This window comes from Neofelis nebulosa, chromosome 11 (assembly GCF_028018385.1).
Source record: "Neofelis nebulosa isolate mNeoNeb1 chromosome 11, mNeoNeb1.pri, whole genome shotgun sequence".
Classification (NCBI taxonomy): domain Eukaryota; kingdom Metazoa; phylum Chordata; class Mammalia; order Carnivora; family Felidae; genus Neofelis; species Neofelis nebulosa.
Window position 1 is genome coordinate 65326816 of NC_080792.1, and position 20552 is coordinate 65347367.

Genomic DNA, 20552 nt, shown 5'->3' on the forward strand with positions numbered 1-20552 from the left:
CATTCAAAGGGAACTCCTCCAGGCTGTTAGATACAAAGCCTGGGCTCAGGAGAGATATCTTGGGATCCTCTAAACGTTAATCCCTAACTTCCTGTTGCAGTAAAGAAAATAGAAATCTCTCTTGAACATTTAGTGATACTTTTCAATGGAATGAGAATTTTCCAAGTGATTTGGTACAATATAATGCTAACTTGACAAACTCTTTATAGAATTATAAAAAGGCCAGAATAGGTCCACCAAGTACCCTGAGACAAATGTTTTTGCTCTAGTATATACCTTAAGAAAAGGTCCCAAATGTTGCAACAAACAAGTCCATTCTCTTTCCCAGGGCCTGTCCCAATTTTCTTTTAATAGGGAAACATTTACAATGAGCATCATTAAGGGAAGCTGAAATAGTCCCAACTTACTGGGATTTTACATTTAGAACAAAAAAAAAAATACAATGTTTTTCTCAATTCCCTAAAACCAAGTGGATTCAGGACATTTATATCGGCATAACATCATCTGAAAAACTCCCCTCACCCTCTGACACACACCTACCAGACATGTTCACAGCTCTATCATTTAATTACCCAACTTCAGAGAACATAAACTTGTATTCAAAAGCAAACCGGTTTATTGCTTTTGAATTCCAAGGAAAGAACTATTATTAGTGACTCCTACTTATTCACGTGTAGTTATGGACTGAAAGTACACCATTACAGAGTTCTGACTGAACATCATTTAAGTAGTATTAAAAGGTTGCTACAATCTCAATTCCTCATCTCAACAGTTACAGCATAATGACTGGTAAAATGTCACATACCCCCTTCTTAAATCCACAACTTCCCCACTGAGAAAAGCCCTTCTGGGAAGATACTTAGCTGGAGGGCCCCTAGGGGAGATGTGTGCAATTGAGAGGCTGAAAAGAAATGATCAGACTGCAATCAATTTCCTTAGGCACACCTACAGGTTTCACTTTTGTAGCTATTTCCCTTCCTGATACAAGCAATGGTTACAATCTGGTTGTTACCATCAATGCTGAATTTGCTGCTTGCAAATTAAAATGTATTTAATGTTTTATTAACATTCTTTCCTAAAAAGGGTTCTGAAAAAGGCTAATCCTTTTAGCAAATGCTTTTTAAATTAAAGACTTTAGTCTATGGGGGAGGGGAAGAAAAAAAAAAAGAGGTTGGAGAGGGAGAGAGCCAAAGCATAAGAGACTCTTAAAAACTAAGAACAAACTGAGGGTTAATGGGGAGTGGGAGGGAGGGGAGGGTGGGTGATGGGTATTGAGGAGGGCACCTTTTGGGATGAACACTGGGTGTTGTATGGAAACCAATCTGACAATACATTTCATATTTAAAAAAATAAAAATAAATTAAAGACTTTATCATACTCACTTTGCCTAAAATAAGTTCTTAGCCAATATATGCAAATACTCTACTTTCAATAATGTATCTTATACAGTCCATGGTTACAAAGAAATCAGACTCTCAGTGTCCTGGAAAATAGTTTTTGAGGAAATCTAAAGTTCTTTAAGATGTAATTCATTTGATTATTCAGCATGTTTCTTTCATCATCAAAAACCCCTTTATTTCCACCCCAAGTATTGATCAATATGCACCAATAATTTGTTGTTGTTTTTAACCAGCTTAAACACTGACTCCCAGAGCCAGTGATCTAAGTCATTTAACCAGCATTCCTCTACTGAATTGAAAGAGTTTCCATCCACAACTCAAGAAACTACACAGTCCTCCATGTGTCCTTGGAGTAAGAAAAGAGGCATGGACTTTGGGATTTGAAACTAGGGAGATTTAACATCTCTCCCCACACTGGTCTGCTTGTTACTCCACCTCAGGTAACACTCAACCTATCTAAGCCCATAATTCTCTCATTTGTAAAATAAAGATGATAATATGCTAACTTAAAGTGTTATGGAAAATAATTTATGTAAATGATCTAGCACTTAAAAGTACTTAGGGGCACCTGGGCTAAGCTTCCAGACTCTTTGATTTCTGCTCAGGTCATGATCTTGCAGTTTTTGAGTTCAAGCCCAGGATCCAGCTCTGTGCTGACAGTGCAGAGCCTGCTTGGGATTCTCTCTCCTCTCTCTGCCTCTCTCTCTCTCACTCTCCCTCTCAAAAATAAACACTAAAAAATAAAAAATAAAATAAAGTACTTAATGTTACATTTTTTTTTAATTTTTATTTTTTTATTTTTTTTTTATTTTTATTTTTTAATGTTTATTTATTTTTGAGACAGAGACAGAGCATGAACAGGGGAGGGGCAGAGAGAGAGGGAGACACAGAATCTGAAACGGGCTCCAGGCTCTGAGCCGTCAGCACAGAGCCCGATGCGGGGCTTGAACTCACGGACCGTGAGATCATGACCTGAGCCGAAGTCGGACGCTTAACCGACTGAGCCACCCAGGTGCCCCTTTTTTTTAATTTTTAAAAATGCTTATATTTTGAGAGCGAGAGACAGAGCACGAGTTGGGGAGGGACAGAGAGAGAGAGGGAGACACAGAATCTGAAGCGGGCTCCAGGCTCTGAGCTGTCAGCACAGAACCCAATACAGGGCTTGAATCCCCAAACTGTGAGATCATGACCTGAGCTGAAGTTGGATGCTTAACTGACTGAGCCACCCCAGGTGCTCCATATATGTTCTTTCTAAGCTCCAATTTTTGGAAACATGAAAATAATTTAAAAACCATAGGAACTCCCCTCTCAGAGCTCTGGAAGCCTGGGAACCCCAAATTAGGTCAACTTGGGTAGACTAGGGGATACCAAGATGAATTGGGTCAAGATTCCTGTCCTTAAGGAACTCAGAACTCTGTAGGAAAGGCAAGTCTAACACAAATGTGATTGGGACAAGTGCTCAAAGAGAAACATAAAGAAAGCACTGTGGTCACACAAAGGAGGAAACAACTTATTCTGAAGGGGTTTGGGGGAGAAGGCCTCACAGAGTAACTAGCATTGGAATTGGACCTAGGACTTCCATGGAAGGGAGGAGAGGCAAGGGGAAGGTAGCCTTTCTCAGGTAGATCAAACAGCATGTGCAAAGGACACCACATAGCAAGTAAGTAAGAAGAGCAGGGGGCTCTGGAGTCAGAACTTGAGTGAGGTCACAGCTCACCCTCCCTAGCTAGGAAAATTGGGGCAACCCAACGAATCCCTCAGCATTCCATTTTCTCACCTACAAAATGGGAATAATAATGTCTACTTTCAGGGAGGATTAAACATGATCATGAATGTGAAGTACAGGGCAGCACAAAGTAAAAGCTTAAAAAAAAAAAGGTAGCTATTATGATTTGCAAGGGTAGTAGGAAAACAAGGGGCAGGAGGTGAGGCTAAACAGATTACTTTCAACCAGCCTAGGAAGGGTCTTGCATACCAAATAAGAAGTTAGGATTAACTGCTGAGGACTATAAGATCAGAGAGGTTTTCAATAGGAATGAAAGGATTAAAAATTTGCTTTAGAAAAAGAACTCTGGTGTCCAAGAAGGGGAGTCTGAAAAACTCAGTATGTACTTGGAAAAGCATCTGAGAGATGAGGGTATGGATTCAGGTAATTTCGGTAAGATTAGGAAGGAAGGCACACACTCAACTCTCTCTAAAGTAAAATCCACAAGGCTTAATGGGTGACTGCATTTGAGGAGAAGAGTACAGAAATAAGTGAATAACAGTCCTCTCATCTGGATGACTGGGTGAATGGTGGTGTCACCGCAGAAAAGAGATGAGAAGTTTGGAATCTGCTGACTGTTCTTTTGTGCCCACTTCTAACCCAGTTTTATGAAGTTAAACGTCGTCTCCAGCCCTTACTGAACAAAAGAAATGTTCCCAGGGAGGGAGGGCCCAGAAACTGTGACTCCAAGTTCAACGTCTAGTTCCAACAAGCACCGCTCTGCCCAAGAGGAATCCTAGCTCTTTATCTCCTCTCAGGAAATCAGCTCCTGCTCTTTTTTATTTCCGGCTCGATGCAACCCGGCAGCACTACCGGGACGCCAGCTCACAAATCTTGGCGAGGTCGGCTCCGGAGGGCGCCGGCAAACATACTCGGGAAAGAACTAAGCCAGTTTAGCATCTGTAATCCTCACCAAAGGAGCCACTTAACAAGAAGGCACCCGCTGCATTCAAGATACAAAGTACCAAGTTATTTTTATAAACTTTGGCCGGTTTGAGTTCCAACGATTGAAGCCAACCCCCACCCCCCAAAATGGCACTTTTGCTTCAGCAAGGAAAGGAGATCCGGATGACTAGAAGTAGTAGGTTGAAAAGGAGACGGGGAAGGAGAAGCGCGCTGCAAATGCGGCCGACCCTACGCCTTCCTGGAGTTGGAACTTACCCGCTGTGTGACTCTGCAGTCACAAGGCGACAGTTTGCTAGGACCCAGCACAATTTCAAACGACCCACCAACAAACTGACCTAACTTTTGTCGCCCTACCTCCTCCTTCCTTCCCCAGCCCGAGCCTCCCGGCCTCCGGAGCTGCGACCCGGCCGAAAGGGGCACCAAACCCAGCGCGCTGCGGCCCAGGGCGGGGCGGCTCCGCGGCGCGGGCTCCCAGCCGGAGCTCCGGCGCTCAGGCCTTCCCCGCGGGCGCCCGGTTCGGGACCTCCCGGCCGGGCCCCCACATCAACACCGCTCCGGGTCCGGGAGGACGCCGCCGCTAGGAGGACCCTGCCCGGTTCCGGGCGGAGGACGGTGTGGACGCCCCGGGCCAGGCGGAGGGGCCAGCGGCAGCTCCCAGCGCGGCCTGACGCTCCCGCCCAGGCTGCGGCCTAGGCGGCCCCGTTAGCTCCCCCAGCCCGCGTGCGGTCCGGAGGGGCGGTGGGACCACGTAGAAGCGGGAGACCGAGCGGCGGCGCCCCGAGGAGTCCCAGCCCGCCGCGGGGACCCCAGGCCCGGGGCGCCGCACCTCCCTGCCCGGCCGGCGCCGGAGAATGGCTTTTACCTTCATCAGCCTCCTGCTGGCCGCCATCTTGGATCTGGTGCTGCTACTTCCCCAGAATGCATCGCGGCCGGCCGGGCGACTGGAGCCCCCGCACTTCCTGGAGCGGGGGAGGGGCGGGCCGGGCACTCCCCGAAGTGCGAAGTGCCTACTGTGTGCTGGCCACGGTGCTGGGTGAACACAGGTGAACGGGTCTGGCGGAAACCCTGCCTTTACGGGCCGTCCAATCGGATGGAAATTACAAAGCGTGCTTGGCACACAGTAGGCGCACAATAAATAATGGCTGCATAAAATAAGATCATTGAATAACCAAGATTATTTCAGACACTGATAAGTGCTGTGAAGAAAAGAAAACTGGGTGGTGGGAAAGTGACTCTGGAGACTTACTTTTCCAATGAAAGCCTCACTGAGGAGATAGTATTAATAACACTGGAACCTACAGAGCGCAGCTCCCCCCTCCAGTGCTTCATTTTCCTTAGTCTTTGAAACCACCCTGTAATATGGTTATCATTAACAGCCCATCTCACAGAAAAAGCAAAGAGAAGGCCAATGATTTGCCCAAGGTCATGCAGCCAGCTAGGAGCAGAGGGTGAGCTGCTGGCTCCAGGGCCAACGCTGGAAACTGAAGGATGGGATAGAGCAGCTGAGAGGCTGGGAGGAGATTGTTTCAAGCAGGAGAAAAGGCGCTGGCAAAGGCCATGTGGCTGTCTAGATGGCCAGAATGGAGTAAGAAGTATTAGAAGGAACAAGGGAGGCAGGTGACAGACCGGGACAGCCTTACAGGAACAGAAGGGATTTGGCTTTCCTTCTATGCTCTGTGAGAGACCTTTGATGGATGTGTGTAGCAGCCACCTAGTCAGATAAAATGTTTAAGGAAAGTACTATGATTGAAGAATGGGGAATGAAGGGGGATAAGCAGGGGAGTAGGGGCCATTTGGAAGCCTGCTGTAGCCAATCAGGCAAAAGTGATAGTGGTTGGGACCTAGGGTGTCAGTGTAGGCAAAGAAAAAGGTACCGTTTCAGTACACATTTAGGCCATGTGAAGGCATTTTTCTTCATTCTAAGAGCAATGAGTTTCCCATGAAAGGGGAGAAGAAGAAAGAACTGGAGATTATGTAGCCTGGAATGGAGCCGGCCTTCCTCACAGTGTCCTGGGAGCCCAGGTTTGATATGGGTTGGGAGGGACGAGATGACAAGCCTCATGCCATCAAGGTTCTGTTTGCCTTTTATCTCTCCCCAGGGCTGGCACACAGTGGGTGTTCAATAAACATTCAGCAAATGTGTGAGGGACTCCATTAGCCAGTTCCCTAGAGGCATGGGGGACTTGGAAGTCTGGCCCGGAGACTAACTCCATGATCATACTGTGTACACCGAACCTGGTACTACATTGGCCCAGGTCAAAGAAAGACAGCTTTATTGGGAGCCTGCCCTGAAGAATTCCAAGGCAGTTGTAGAAGCACAGTGATTCCCTCAACCTGGACATGTGAAGCTGGCAATAGAAGGCGAGGTTCAGTGAGGGCAAATGAAAAAAGCTAGCCTTTGCTGCGGCATCTTCCTATTCCCTCACCATCACCTTGCAAGACAGCTCCCTTGCAGGTGAGGAATGAAGGCTCTAAGCAGCAGAGTGCCACTGTTAAACAAGCATACAGAGAAATGTACCCAGTCCCAGTGGAAAAGGTACCTGGTCTTCGGGGCCCCTCTCCTACTCTAAAACCTTTATTTCTGCCCATGGCAAGCCTGGCTTCTGATCATGCCAGCTCCTTTCCACTCAGCTAACTCATGTTCATTTGGACCTGGCCTTAGTGTCACTTCCCTGAGCCTTCCATTAAAAGTGGCCTCTTCCTCCTCTTCCCCTCCTCCTCCTCCTCCTCCTCCTCCTCCTCCTCCTCCTCCTCCTCCTCCTCCTCCCAGACTCCAGGCCATTCTGGATACAACTTACCACATGCTGCTTCTTCTCCCAATCATCACAGGGTCCTGGATGCTCACCTGCTGGGTTCAGAGAGGTAAATAACAAGGTGGCACCTGCCCTCAAGCAGCTTGCAGCATCCTGGGGAGGCACCAAGGAAAACAAAAGAATGTGGCAATGGTTTGGTGAAGTGTGGGAGCCCAGAGGAGAGGGCTGACAGTGGCCAGGGGAGGGGCCAGGGATGGAAGGAGCTCCGGGACAGGCTGACTGTATGCCCGGCACTGGGCCCTGCACATTTATACCCACCACCAAGTTCATTGGCACCACAGAGCAGCGCTAAAATGTTCTGTTTCACAGGTAAGGAAACTGAGGCCCTGAGAATAGTAGCTCACCCTTCATCACCCATAGGAAGAGGGGCTCCAGAAGTTAGATCTTGATCTGGTTCATGCTGGTGAGGCTTTGCCTTGACCTCCTTCTGCTGGCCCAAAGCCTCATGTCCTACATTTCTCCCTTCCTAAGACCAGTGTTTCTGCCACACTATACCCCCTGCCTCTCCCCTTGCTACTTCCTTTGCCTGTAATGCCTTTGTCATTCCCTCCCCCCATACTACCTTGTCCATCTGGCAAGTGCTGATCATTCTTAAGGACTCAGCTTACCATGGTGGCTCACTTGGGTGACCTGTCAGCCTGCTGTGTGCTGGGCTCCCAAGAGTACAAATGCACAAGTGTTCTTTCTTTTTTTTAACGTTTATTTTTGAGAGACAGAGACAGAGACAGAGACAGAGAGAAACAGAGCATGAGCAAGGGAAGGGCAGAGAGAGAGGGAGACACGGAATCTGAAGCAGTCTCCAGGCTCAGAACTGTCAACACACAGCCCAACATCGGGCTCGAACTCACAAACTGTGGGATCATGACCTGAGCTGAAGCTGGACACCCTACCGACTGAGCCACCTAGGTGCCCCACAAGTGTTCTATTGACTCCCCCAATGGCCCTCTGAGTCAGAGCTGTTATCAGCCCCATTTACAAAAGAAGAAACTGAGGCTCAAGGGTCAGTCAGCTTTTCAGCCACCTGGCTGGTCAGAGGGTCAAGCCTGAGTCTGCTCTTGGACTGTGAGGGGGAAACCAAGTTCTGTCTGGGAGACTCAGCTGACCTAAAAGTCTCCTTCTTTCCCTTCTATTCTCCCTCTCAACCTCCCTCTTTCCTTCCATCCTTCCTTCAGTAAATCCCATTGGGGGTACTCTGTGCTTAATGAATAAGGAAATTCACATGGTGTCTGGCCCTGCCTTGACCAGATTGGGTGCTCAACAAACATTTGAAGGACTGTCCCTGACCTAGAGCAATGGCCAAATGACTGGACAAAGGGTCTTGCCACTGGTGTCAGTAAGAAGTAGATCAGGACTTGTGCTTCAGGCTGCATAGGAAGGAGAGCAGCTGGAAGAGGTTCAGAGGGGAGAGAAGTGGAGACGGCAGAAAACGGAAGATAGGTCTGTCCCGGAAACAGTGGAGGGCTGGAACAGTGATGCTGTCAACAGTAATAGGGTCTTCAGGAAGCAGCAGACATTTGTCTGAAGGCTCAGGGATTACAGTTACCCTCAGACTGCCAGAGCTCATGGGCCAGGCTATACTGGCACGAGTTCAGAGCCCAGACTTGGGTCACACAGGCCTAGGCCCAAGTCCTTATGTGACCCTGAGCAGTTTCCTCCTCTGGAGAGGACAAGGCCAGCCTCCATGGCTAGTGAGGACTCAGGGCCAAGGCCAGCCCAGCATTCCAGAGAGCCCTAGCCAGAGAGCTAAAAGGTGGCACATGCTTGTGTGCCCAGGAGGGCATGGAGCAGGCCAGAGATGGCTTTAGGGCCTGGGAAGTGGGGGCAGACAACAGCACGGGCCCTCTCCAGGTACACAGCCCCATCCAGGAAGGGGCAGTTCTGGGGGTTCCAGGCCTTCCTACAACTCAGAGTAAGAAGACCTGGCTGGGCCTCTGCTGAGTGACCCTTCCTCTCTGAGCTCCAGTTTCTCTCTAGGCAACTGAGGACTGGGACACGATTGCCAAGGATCAATGCCAGCAGAGTATGGGCATGCCTTGAGCAGGGTGGGCATGGGAGAGAGCAGGTGTAGGCAGCCAGACCATAGAGGGCTGGGGGCTTTGCAAGGCCCTGCTGCCTGCAATCTGATCCCTAGGCAGCCCACCTGGGCTCTTAGGGAAGCCTGCTCTGGCAGAGCTCTTCACCCCATTGGCACCATAGCCCTCACTCACAGTCCCTGCCCACAATTCGAGCTCACTACACTCCTTTGCCATATCTATGTTTAACCTCAGGCTTTATCCCTTAGGTTAAGTTCCATGAGGACAGAAAGCACACCTGGCCTGTATGCCTCTTGTCTTCTTCAGTCATGTATTTGTTGAGTACATACTATGTACTAGGCATTGTTCTAGACACGGAGGAGACATCAGAGAACAGATAGAAAACACATTCACCCAGGGGAGCCTGGCTGGCTCAGTCGGAAGAGCATGTGACTCTTGATCTTGGGATCATGAGTTAAAACCCCATGTTGGGTGTAGGGATTATTTAAATAAATAAACTTTAAAAAAAAGTTTAAACTTAAGCTTAAGTTTAAACTTAAAAAAAAAAGTTTGGGTGGCTCGATTGGTTAAGTATCCGACTCCTGATTTTGGCTCAGGTCATGATCTCAGGGTTGTGGGATCAAGCCCCATGTCGAGCACTGAGCTCAGCATGGAGCCTGCTTGAGATTCTCTCTCTCTCCCTCTCTCTCTCTGCTCCCCCTATTCTCTCTCTCTCTCTCTCTCTCTCTCTCTCTCTCTCTCTCTCTCTCTCTCTCTCAAAATAAAATAAACATTAAAATAATATATGGGGCACCTGGGTGGCTCAGTTGGTTAAGCATCAACTCTTGATTTTGGCTCAGGTCAGGATCTCACAGTTTGTGAGATCAAGCCCTGCATCGGGCTCCGCACTGATAATGCAGAGCCTGCTTGGGATTCTCTCTCCCTCTCTCTCTGCCCCTCTCCCTGCTCTCTCTCTCTCTCTCTCTTTCTCTCAAAATAAATACAATAAAAACAAAATGAAAAATAAAAGGAAGGGAAAAAAAGAAAACGCACTGACCCAAAAACAAGGGATGTGGAAGGGAAGCTGGGGCTACAGGGGTCTGGAAGCTTAAAACCCTCCAGTGGTCTCTCTGGATGGAGCTGTCACCACTCACAAGGGCCAGGCAAGCTCTGTAAAGCTCTGGGCATGGGTGGCAGAGCTGAAACAGGGCCAGACCAGGCTGGCAGAGGAGGGATGTGAACCAGATTGCCCGGGATCCCATACACCATGACCTCATGGCCCAAAGGTCACAGACTGGTGCTGGGAGGAGAGGCAGCATGGAGTACAAGGCTACTGATGTGGGGCAAACCAAGGTGAGGGGAACAGGTGCCTTCTCTCAGGGTCAGTGAAATCACTGGGTGTCAGGGCAATGTGTGTGCAGTTAATAGACAGGAGGGGCTCTAACCCAGAAGTTTTCAAACTTGCTTCTAGCAATATGTCTCTTTATTAAGCTAAAATCTTCCTTAGAACCTAAATAATGATACTAACAGTTGGATGTGCTCTGTTGAAGCAAGTAGGGACAGTGTTTCCCATTTAGCTCTGGGCACGTTCCCCCACCCCCAACAATCCTACAGTATTTCTCAGGAACCTTGCGGCCCTAAGGAACCCAGTTTGAAAACCACCCATGTAATCAATCTCTTTTATATTATAGACAAGAAAGCTGAGACCCAGAGAATGCAGCTACATGGTCCATGCTCTCCCTGAGCTCAGAGTTGATGGGGCTGAGAGGCAGGTCACTGGACAATCACTGAACAATGTGATGAGTGTGGGGATGGCAGAAGCCTGGCACTGGGGAAGCCCTGGTTTGCTCAACCACATTCCAGAATGCCTCTGACATGCCACAGGTGGTGCCAGCCCAGGCAGCAGTTGGATGGTGACTGTAGAGTTCCCAGAGATTCACCCAAGGGTCCTCCTCCTTGGCAGCAGCCTACCTTCCTAACCTGATGGTACCACTCAAGGCTGCATCAAACATCCAGGCTGTGGAGCCCCACCCATTGCCCTGAAGTGACAATCCAGCTCTGCCGCAGCTGCCTATATGCCCTGGCAAGCCACCTTCTCCCACCAAGCCCCAGGTTCTCCTCTGTCAAACAGAACTGTAGTGGGGATTGCATAAAGAATCTCTACCTGTGGCTACCACATCTAGTGGCCCAGCACCAGTTGAAGGGTAGAGCTGTCTCTCCATCTTGCCTACCCACTTGACCCCCATATCCACCTTGTTTCTCAAAAAGAACATTAGGAATTGCCATTCTCTGTTTTCTTGCTACGTATCGTTGCCCAAAGGCATCTATCTCCCATGGCACACCAGTGTTTCAGAGGACCCATGTTTGAAAAACATGAGTACAGAGGCACTTGGGTGACTCAGTCGGTTAAGCAACCAACCCTTGATTTTGGCTCAAGTCATGATCTCACGGTTGTGAGATTGAGTGCACGTGTCAGGCTTCTCATTGAGCATGGAGCCTACTTTGGATTCTCTCTCCCTCTCTTTCTGCCACTCCCCTGCTCATTCTCTCTCTCAAAATAAATAAACATTTAAAAAAGAAAAAGAAAAACATAAGTATAGCAAAAAGTGTGGAGCCCACAGAACCACATGCTGAATGAACACAACATGTGCTTCTTTGAGCCTCTGTCTTCCCACCAGTGAGATGGGGCTAAGATCACCTGCCCACCACCTGGAGACATAACTGTGTGAGTGAGAGGGCCTGAAACACAGAGAAGCCACAGATACCATAGTCAGAGCCACTTGGTGCTGGAGCAGGAAGAGCAAGGAGGGAGGAGCCAGATTTAAGTAGGGCTCCTGAGTTCCCAAGCCAGATGGCCTGGCCTAGAGAGGCTATGAATGCATGTATGTATGTGTGTCCCGCAGCTTTGGACCCCATCAACATCTCTAATGAGGCCTGATCCTCATTCCAGCCTAAAGCATCTGCCCAAAGCCCTGAGAGGCATCCCAGAGCCTGGGGCTTCAGCCCTTGATGCCAGGTGGTACCTACATGTGAGAGGTAGTCAGGTTGGGTGGCCAGGTTGGGCAGTACCCTTTCTGCCCTTCCTGCCTGCCTGTCCCTGGGTCCCTATCCCTCTTTTCTGGAGAGGGACTTTTCACTTATTCCTTCTCTGAAACCACTCTGGGCAAGGACACTAATGTATATAAGATACATCCCTGCTCCAAATGGAAAGATACCAGGTAGGATGATCAGGGCTATAGAGTTTTAGGGAGTCCAGACTCAGCCCTAAGAGTCAGGTAAGCCTTCCTGGAGGAGGAACTGCTAAGCTGAAGCTACAGGACAAGATAAGGTTAGCAGCAGGTAAGTGGACAAAAACTCTTGATCCACTGGAGCTTGAGGCTTCCCATCTGTAAAATGGGTGGTTTAAATAATGAATGGCATGCATTTAGCACTGAGCATGGCACACAGTATGTCTGCAATGGTCATTGCCGTTATTTTTGTGTTGGGCAATATAGGCATCCCAGGCAGGGGGGAACAACACGTGCAAAGGCCCAGAGGCCTTTGAGGCAGGGGGATTCTTTAGGTCCTGGAAGAAGCTTGTGAGGGTCTAGGCCAACCCATAAATGGGACAATGGGAACTTACACAGACCTCGATACAGCTCCTATTGCACACCTGGCCATCAGCTGACAGAGTCCTGGTGTCTCTCTAACCATGGAAGACTGGTGTTATCAATACATCCATTATGTAGAGGTCAGGAGAGGTGAAGTAACCAGCCATAGTCACTCAGGCAAAAAGTGGCAGAGCCTGGATGGATACCCAGGTCTCTGAGGCTTCCCATTTGCCATGAGTCATCTGGAGTGAGTCCTAGGGAGCACAAAGAGTACCTGTGCTGCCTTTACCATGGCAGCCCTGACTGGCTTCAGCCAAATCTTTGCTTGCAGACCTGTTTCTGTAGCTGCAAAAAAGGGACTGGGATTAAAATCAGTGAGCTGACAAACAGAGCCTTGCTCTGTTCTAGGCACTGAGTGCTCTTGCCTCATTGAATCCTCACAAACAGTAGAAATGGATGCTCAGGGAGGTCAGGGAACTCTGGGAGGTCACACAACACAGAAAAGGGCTGCATTTATTAGCCCATTTTACAGATGAGGACATGAGAGTGGCACAAGAAGCTGCAGGACTGTTTGACTCCAAAGGTGTGCCAGTCCTAACCATCTGACCACTTTGCCCCTTGGAGAGCCATGAAAAATTCTCTGGCCTTGCTGCATCCAGGGAGGGGGGATAGGGAGCCAGCTGGGCCCATAAGGATCTGTGACTTTACCTTTTGGAGAAGTAGGAAGCCCTGGACACTCCTGGACCAGACAAAAGGTAGGCTGGGCCCCCATGGCATCCCCATTTTCTCACCTTCCTCCCTGGCTGGCCCCCAACTCTGGGTTCTAAATGACCCTCTCTCCTTTTGCATATGCAAAGTGTGAGACCCTGCCCTGGGAGAAAGAGTGGGGAGTGGTCTTCATAGCCATAACCCTGAGGTTGGGCAGATGGAGTAAGAGTACCCACGGATTCTGGAGGCAGAATTTTCTAGGTTTCACTCCCTACTTAGCTACTTCTGGGCAGCGTGACCATGGAGAGGTCCTTATCGCTCAGAGTGTCCTTGCAAGATGATCGTAAAAATAAACCAAGAAAACATAGGCCAGGGCTTTGGATCTCCAAGGAGGCCTTCTCACCGTCTCAGCTGGCACCATGCCCAGACTATGGGCTCAAGACTTCTCATCTGTAAAATAGGCATAGGAAGTTTAAATAGATAATGCAGGGGCGCCTGGGTGGCGCAGTCGGTTAAGCGTCCGACTTCAGCCAGGTCACGATCTCGCGGTCCGTGAGTTCGAGCCCCGCGTCAGGCTCTGGGCCGATGGCTCGGAGCCTGGAGCCTGTTTCCGATTCTGTGTCTCCCTCTCTCTCTGCCCCTCCCCCATTCATGCTCTGTCTCTCTCTGTCCCAAAAATAAATAAAAAACGTTGAAAAAAAAAATAAAAATAAATAGATAATGCATGCAAATGTCCAGCACTTCCAGGGGTCCTTGGAAGGGTAGGTGCCTTGAGGGTGCAGACACCAGATGCATCCCCCAGTAGGGGTTCAGGGCTCACCCCCAAGTTTGGGGGTATTCTTTTGTGTTTCCCAGCCATTTAGCCCAAACAGGTCAGCTGAACCCATGACAGAGCCAGGCGCGATCTACCCACACCCCATCCTGATTTTGACCCATACATGGAGCCCAGAGCAGTAGCCCAGGCTTCCCACAGTGCCAGTTGGCCTGAAAGAGATTGTACGGTGTCTGGGAGAGTATCCCCCCGGGCGGGGGGGGGGGGGGGGGGAGGGTCACAAAGGACCTGGCACCAGGAATAGGGAAAGGCCTGGGATCACAGAGACCCCTGGGCATCCCAGAAAGGTCATGAGCTGCGTTGAATAGGGGTGTCTGGAGGCCAGCCGCCGCACAGGCAGCCCAGAGAAGAGATCAGGCTAGTGCATCCGCGCCAGAGGATGGGGGAACACGCTCAGAGGCGGAAGGGGCGCGCGGAAACCCCCATGGGAAGCCGGAAGGGGCACGCGGGGCGGTTGGCCGCAGCGGGGGCGGCGGCCGTTGGAGAGCAGCGGCCTGGGCCAGGCCAGGTCTGGCGTCTGGCCAGGCCCGGGGCCACCATGACCAAGGACTCGCCCAGCCCTTTGGGCAGCGGCCGCGCGACACCCAAGAAGCCGGGTAGTCCGGGTCCATCGGCCGCGGTGGTGGAGGAGCAAAGGCGGGAGCTGGAGAAGCTGCGGGCGGAGCTGGAGGGGGAGCGGGCGCGCGGACGCGCGGCGACGCAGCGCTTCGCGTCCCAGGCGCGCCAGCTGCGGGAGGCGGCCGAGCGGGAGAGGCAGCAGCTGGTTGACCATCTGCGCTCCAAGTGGGAGGCTCAGCACGACCGGGAGCTGCGGCAGCTGCAGGAGGACATGCTACGGGAGCGTGAGGCCGAGATTCGGCAGCTGCTGCGCTGGAAGGAGGCCGAGATGCGGCAGCTGCGGCAGCTGCTGCACCGCGAGCGCGACGGCGTCATGCGCCAGGCCCGGGAGCTGCAGCGCCAGCTGGCAGAGGAGTTAGTGAACCGTGGCTACTGTGGCCGCGCGGGGGCGCCCGACGTCGCCGCTGCTCAGTGCCGCTGTCGCCTGCAGGAAGTGCTGGCACAGCTTCGCTGGGACACCGACGGCGAGCAGGCCTCGCGCATCCGACACCTGCAGGCGGCGCTCGACGTGGAGCGCCGGCTCTTCCTCAAGTACATCCTAGAGCACTTCCGCTGGCATCCCGCTTTCCCCGTCTCCCCCGACCCCCAAGCCGTGCATTCTTCGGAAGAGCCGCCCCTCCATACCGCCGGCAACTCCCCCGGGCCCCCAAAGTCCGTCTGTAAACTCGAATCCTTGAATACTGACAGCCTGAGCGCTGGCATCCGTCTGCGCTCCCGCTCCCTAGACGTGGTGCCAGCCAGGTGCTCCAACTCCCCAGACAGCCTGCTCCACACGCCGCGCTCCTGCTCTCTCGATTCTTTGGCACCAGCGCGTTCCCGCTATCTCGACAGCACCCTCAGTTGCCCCAAAGCCCCCGAATCCAAGAAGCCGGCCTCCTGGCCAGACACCCCCATCTTAGGCTCCTCGAGTCCTCCGCCCCCGCTACCCCCACCACCGCCACCGCCATCGAAGCCCAGGAGACCTAGTGACTCTCTAGGAGAGGACTCCGGGAGCCTGCCCTGCGAGGCCCTGACTCCCTCGCCGCCGGATCTGGACTACCAGGAGCTGGTGAAGCAGAACTCGGAACTGTCAGAGGCGTTGCAGGTGCTGGCACGCCGCTGCTCAGGACTGTGGGAGGAGAACGTGCAGCTGTGGCGCGCAGGTTTCCAGGACAAGTCCGACGAGAAGGTGAAGCGGCTCAAGGTGAAGCACGCGGAGCTTGCAGGCCTCGCGAGGCGCCTAGAGGACCGGGCCCGAAAGCTGCAAAAAACCAACCTGCGGGCTGTGAGCGCGCCTGTGCCAGGCGAGAGCCGCGCTGGCCTGGAACTGTGCCAGGCCTTTGCCCGCCAGCGCGCCCGGGACTTGTCGGAGCAGGCAAGCGAGCTGCTGGCCAAGGACAAGCAGATCGAAAAGCTGCGGCTGGAGTACCACTTGCTGCAAGCTCGCGTCACCTCAGGCATGAATAGTGTCCCGCACCCTGGCGGGGGTGCTGCCCAAGCCCAGTGGCTCAACATCAGTGAGTTGGACCGGCTGCAGCGCGAGTCCCAGCGGGAGGTGCTCCGCCTGCAGAGACAGTTGACGATGCAGCAGTCCACCGGCTGCGCCCGAGCTGAGGCGGACGGCGAGAGCGCACCCTTCAAGGAGGCGCGGCGCCAGGTGCAGGCACTGGAGCTGGAGCTGGGCGCCCAGGCGGCCGCGGCACGGCGCCGCGGCGAGGATGGTGAAGTGCAGCTGCGGGCGGCGCTACGCGAGGAAGCCTGGCTGGCGCAGGAGAACGCGCGGTTGCAGGCCCAGGCCAACTGGACGCGGAAGGTGGCGGCGGAAAACAGCGATGTGCGCGGGCAGCTGGGCTGCGCGTGCCAGGAGCGCGACGCCGCCGGCATGCTGGCGGAGCAGCTGCTACAGCAGGCTGCGCGCGGGCAGGACAGGCAGCAACAGCTGCAGCACGACCTGCAGAAGGCCCTGCGAGATCTCCAGGCTGCTAGGGAGGAGATGCTGGCGCTGCAGTGTCAGACTGGTTACCTTCCCCAGGAATCCCGGGAGGCCCCCCAAGTCCCGGAGGCTCGAGTCAGAGATAGTGGAAGGACCAAGTTCCAGCTGGCGCCTGAAGAGCAAGCAGCTTCACAGCCCAGTGCAGACAAACAGGGAAATCAGGAAGCTTCTCAGCTGGAAAGTCCAATTGCTATCAGGGAGCCAGCCAGTGACCCTCAAGTGCCAGACAGAGTCCCAGCCAGCGGACCTCTGGACTCCGGGTCCCTAGCCAAGAAAACTAGCTCCCAGTCGAATTCTCCCTCTGAGTTGGAGTCCATATGGACCACGGTGCCATCTTGTCCTCCTCTGGATATGGACACAGCCAGCGAGGTGGAGGATCTGGAGCCTGACGGTGTGTCCTCTACCTTGGAAGCGAGGGGCTCAGAGGCCCCCCTGACCCCTAAGCTCAAGATCTTCCTGGCTCGGTATAGCTACAATACTTTTAAGGGGCCTAATGAACATCCTGAGAGTGAACTGCCCCTCACAGCTGGAGATTATGTGTATGTTTTGGGGGACATGGATGAAGATGGATTTTGTGAAGGGGAGCTTGAGGATGGCCGGCGGGGGCTGGTGCCCTCCAACCTGGTGGAGCAGATTCCAGACAGCGACATCCTGGGCTGCCTGTCCCCCAAGTCCCCTGACTTCAGCCCTACTCGATTCCTAGGTAGACACAGCAAGTTTTTGAAGGAAGACACTGGTCACAGCTTGTTGCCTGGGAAAGCCCAGGGAGCTATGGACAAGGGGACATGCCAGATGGTGAGGGCAGGCTCCAAGACAGAAGTGGCAATAGAGATCTCAGATGCCAAGAGAGAAGAAGACAGCTGGCTGGGCTTGCTGCAGTGTGGGGAGGAGAAGGGCTTCTCTAGACCCCTTCTGGGGGCCACAGGGGCTTTTTGCATGGCTCCCATGCAACTACACCTGCAGAGTGTTGCAGCCACATCAGCCAAGATTACCTGGGTCTACAGCAGCAGCAACCACCCCCACATGGTATACCTCAATGACCAGGAGCATGCCCTGACCCCAGCAGGTGTGTGCTGCTACACCTTCCACAGCCTGCATCCTAGCACACGGTACCGGGCACGAGTGGAGGTGCAGCTGCCATGGGACTTGCTGCAGGTGCACTGGGAAACAACGTCCTCCACCATCACCTTTGACACACCACTGGCAGGACCTCCTCACCCTCCTCTGGATGTGCTGGTGGAACGCCATGCCTCACCAGGCATCCTAGTGGTCAGCTGGCTCCCTGTAACCATCCACTCTGCTGGGTCATCCAACGGAGTCCAGGTCACTGGCTACGCTGTGTATGCTGATGGGTTCAAGGTTGCAGAGGTTGCTGATGCCACTGCTGGGAGCACCCTGTTGGAATTTTCCCAGCTCCACCTGCCCCTGATGTGCCAGAATGTCTCTGTGAGAACCATGTCACTTTGTGGTGAGTCCCTGGATTCAGTGCCAGCCCAGATCCCTCATGACTGTTTCACCTGTCACCAATTGCCAGAGACTTCTTCCTTTAGCTACACCTGTGGTGACCTGTCTACCTGCAGAGTCACAGTCCCTGTCCGTCCTCAGAGGCTGGCACTGGCTCCCCTGAGTGCTAAAGCCAGCCCCCACACTCCTGGAAGCTGCAGGGAGCCCCAGGCCGAGTTTCTAGAAGCATTCCCTGAAGAACCCTCAAGGAGGCAATCCCCGATGTGCAACCTGAGTTCAGAGGGAGAATGTGCAAGTGTGGGGTCTGGCAGCCAACCCCAGCGACCTATAGGGGCCCAGGAGGTCTGCAGAAAGGACTTGCTCTTTCAGAAGAGTTCCCCAAACCACAGACCACCTCTGCTCAGTGGACAGTCTAGGGGAGAAGAAAACTGCTACTGGCACATGGGCGCCAGAAAAAGCCATGCTTCGGGAGTCGTCCATCTGTTCCCAGAGTTTGGGCTTGAGAAGCAACCATATCAGGAAAAGGCTGCTTTTGAAAAGGTCCTTAGGCAAAAGCAAGATTCCGATGTGTTTGCCCCTCCCCAGCTGGACACCAGCCAACCATATGTGTCTGACTTCCACAACATTTTGCAGGAGGAGGAGGAGGCAGTGCACGTCAATCTGTGGGGCCCAGAGAGGCGAGAGCAGAGAAAGGAGTTTAGGACCCAGAACGGGAGCTGTCAGGCTCTGGGGAGCAAGAGAGAGTGCCAGCTCCTGGAGCCCAGCCCAGCACTTTGTCCAGCTCCATCCAGCAAAGTCATTAAGATGTTCAGGGGTGGCCCCTCACCACTGGGGACAGAGGTGGACACTTTGGCCAGGGTCTTTGTGGCCCTCTTTGATTATGACCCCCTGGTGATATCTGGCAACCCCGAGGTTGCAGAGGAGGAGCTAGCTTTCCAGAAAGGGCAGCTGCTAAGAGTGTGGGGCTCTCAGGACCCTTGTGGCTTCTACCGTGGTGAATGCAATGGGCAAGTGGGCAACATACCTGGGCATCTGGTGGCCGAGGTAAAGGTAGGCACAGAGCAGACTGATGGGATGTGGCATTTGCCAGCACAAGGGCACCTGTCCTCTGTGGCCCACCTCGATGACTTTGGGGGGCTCACCAGCCCCCAAGGCTCCTTTCCTATGCCCCAAGGGAACCCCCGGAGGTCACCACTGTGGATTCCAACAACCATGATGACAGCTTTGGACTATGACCCCAAGGATGGGCGAGCAGGGGGCCAGGTGAAGGACAAGCTGTCACTGAGGGCAGGGGATATGGTCATGGTCTATGGGCCTGTGGATGACAAGGGATTCTATTATGGGGAGTCAGGTGGTCACAGGGGCCTGGTCCCAGCCCACCTGCTGGATCACCTTCCCCTCCATGGAAAGTGAGCAAGGCTCCTGCCGGGGTAGTGGCCTCTGGCCACCCACACCCCGCCAGAGGAGAAGCAAGCACTGGGACCCTAACTCCAGCATCCCTCCTCAACTCTGTGAGCAGCACTTTCTCAGAATGTCACTGTGAGAAATTGACACCAGTCCCCAGGAGTCCCCTGGCCTCTGAGAGGAGCAGGGCTTCAGTCTGAACTGAGCTGTTCCCAAAAGAAAACAGAACAAGCAGCCCACGAGAGTCTGACAGGCTGTTTTGGAGTTGTCAGTGACTATGACAGGTATTTGGAGAAGGGTCTTTTTCTGTGCTCAGTATGCATTTTTTCTAGGAGTTTCTTTAGAAGTGTCCTCATCCATTGCGTTGTATGAAAGTCTCAAGAAAAGCCTGCCTCTTAAAAAAAAAAAAAAGTGACCAGAATGTTCTTTTTCTATCTTATGTTCACCCCCTCATTAAAATGTTCATAGAAAAAAGAAAAATAATACTTTAGAAGTAAAAGCACAACCAAGGGAAACACAAATATACCTCTCTTCCTCTCTCTCTTCTGTCCAGGGGTCCTGCAATGGCTGCAGACATGTGTTCCCAGCTGGGGAGGGCACCTCCTTATTCTTTGGAGGGGGCTTAGCTTACGGTCTTCTGGCAGGACTATCAAGGGGTCAAGCCAAGAGCCAGGGCTGAGAAGCAGGGCCCCAATGGCTCAACGAGGTTGGCATTTCCCACAGGCTTCCCTGCATGTGGCCTGTGTCCCTGGGTGCCAGCCTTTGTGGAGAGTGGGATCAGTGTCTCCCGACTGGGGATCCCACTCTGCATGGTGTTAGTAATTGCCCGCTTTCCCCAGGGCTTCTCTCTGGGAGGGTGTTTCTATATTTACCCCATCTTGTAGAAGAGACTCTGAGGCTCAGGGGGCCCCCTCTTGTCAGGTGACACAGCTGAAAACTGCTTCCTCCCACAGTCTTCCTGGCTCTCCCTCTAGGAGAGTGAGAATGAAGGGTGGTCTTCATCCTTCTCTGCCTTTTTTATAAAGTTTTATTTAAGTAATCTCTATACCCAATATTGGGCTGGAACTC

The 20552-nt window shown here is 52.5% G+C and overlaps 2 protein-coding genes across 3 annotated transcripts in view; one reads left to right on the plus strand and one right to left on the minus strand.

Annotated features, from left to right (window-relative positions):
• The window catches only part of UBE2L3 (ubiquitin conjugating enzyme E2 L3), a 56745-nt gene extending 51684 nt beyond the window's left edge, over nucleotides 1–5061 (minus strand). Inside the window, exon 1 of one of the 2 annotated variants that reach the window (XM_058692875.1) lies at nucleotides 4934–5061. In XM_058692875.1, coding sequence (XP_058548858.1) covers nucleotides 4934–4960 — 27 coding nt within the window. In that variant the 5' untranslated portion in view covers nucleotides 4961–5061. The remainder of the gene's footprint in view (nucleotides 1–4933) is intronic. The other variant, XM_058692876.1, reaches the window with a different exon arrangement.
• A 9255-nt stretch (nucleotides 5062–14316) lies between these two features.
• LOC131490476 (RIMS-binding protein 3A-like) lies at nucleotides 14317–19909 on the plus strand. Its single transcript, XM_058692864.1, has one exon. The coding sequence runs from the start codon at nucleotides 14406–14408 to the stop codon at nucleotides 19491–19493; it is 5088 nt and encodes a 1695-aa protein (XP_058548847.1). The 5' UTR covers nucleotides 14317–14405; the 3' UTR covers nucleotides 19494–19909.
• Nucleotides 19910–20552: the final 643 nt, after the last annotated feature.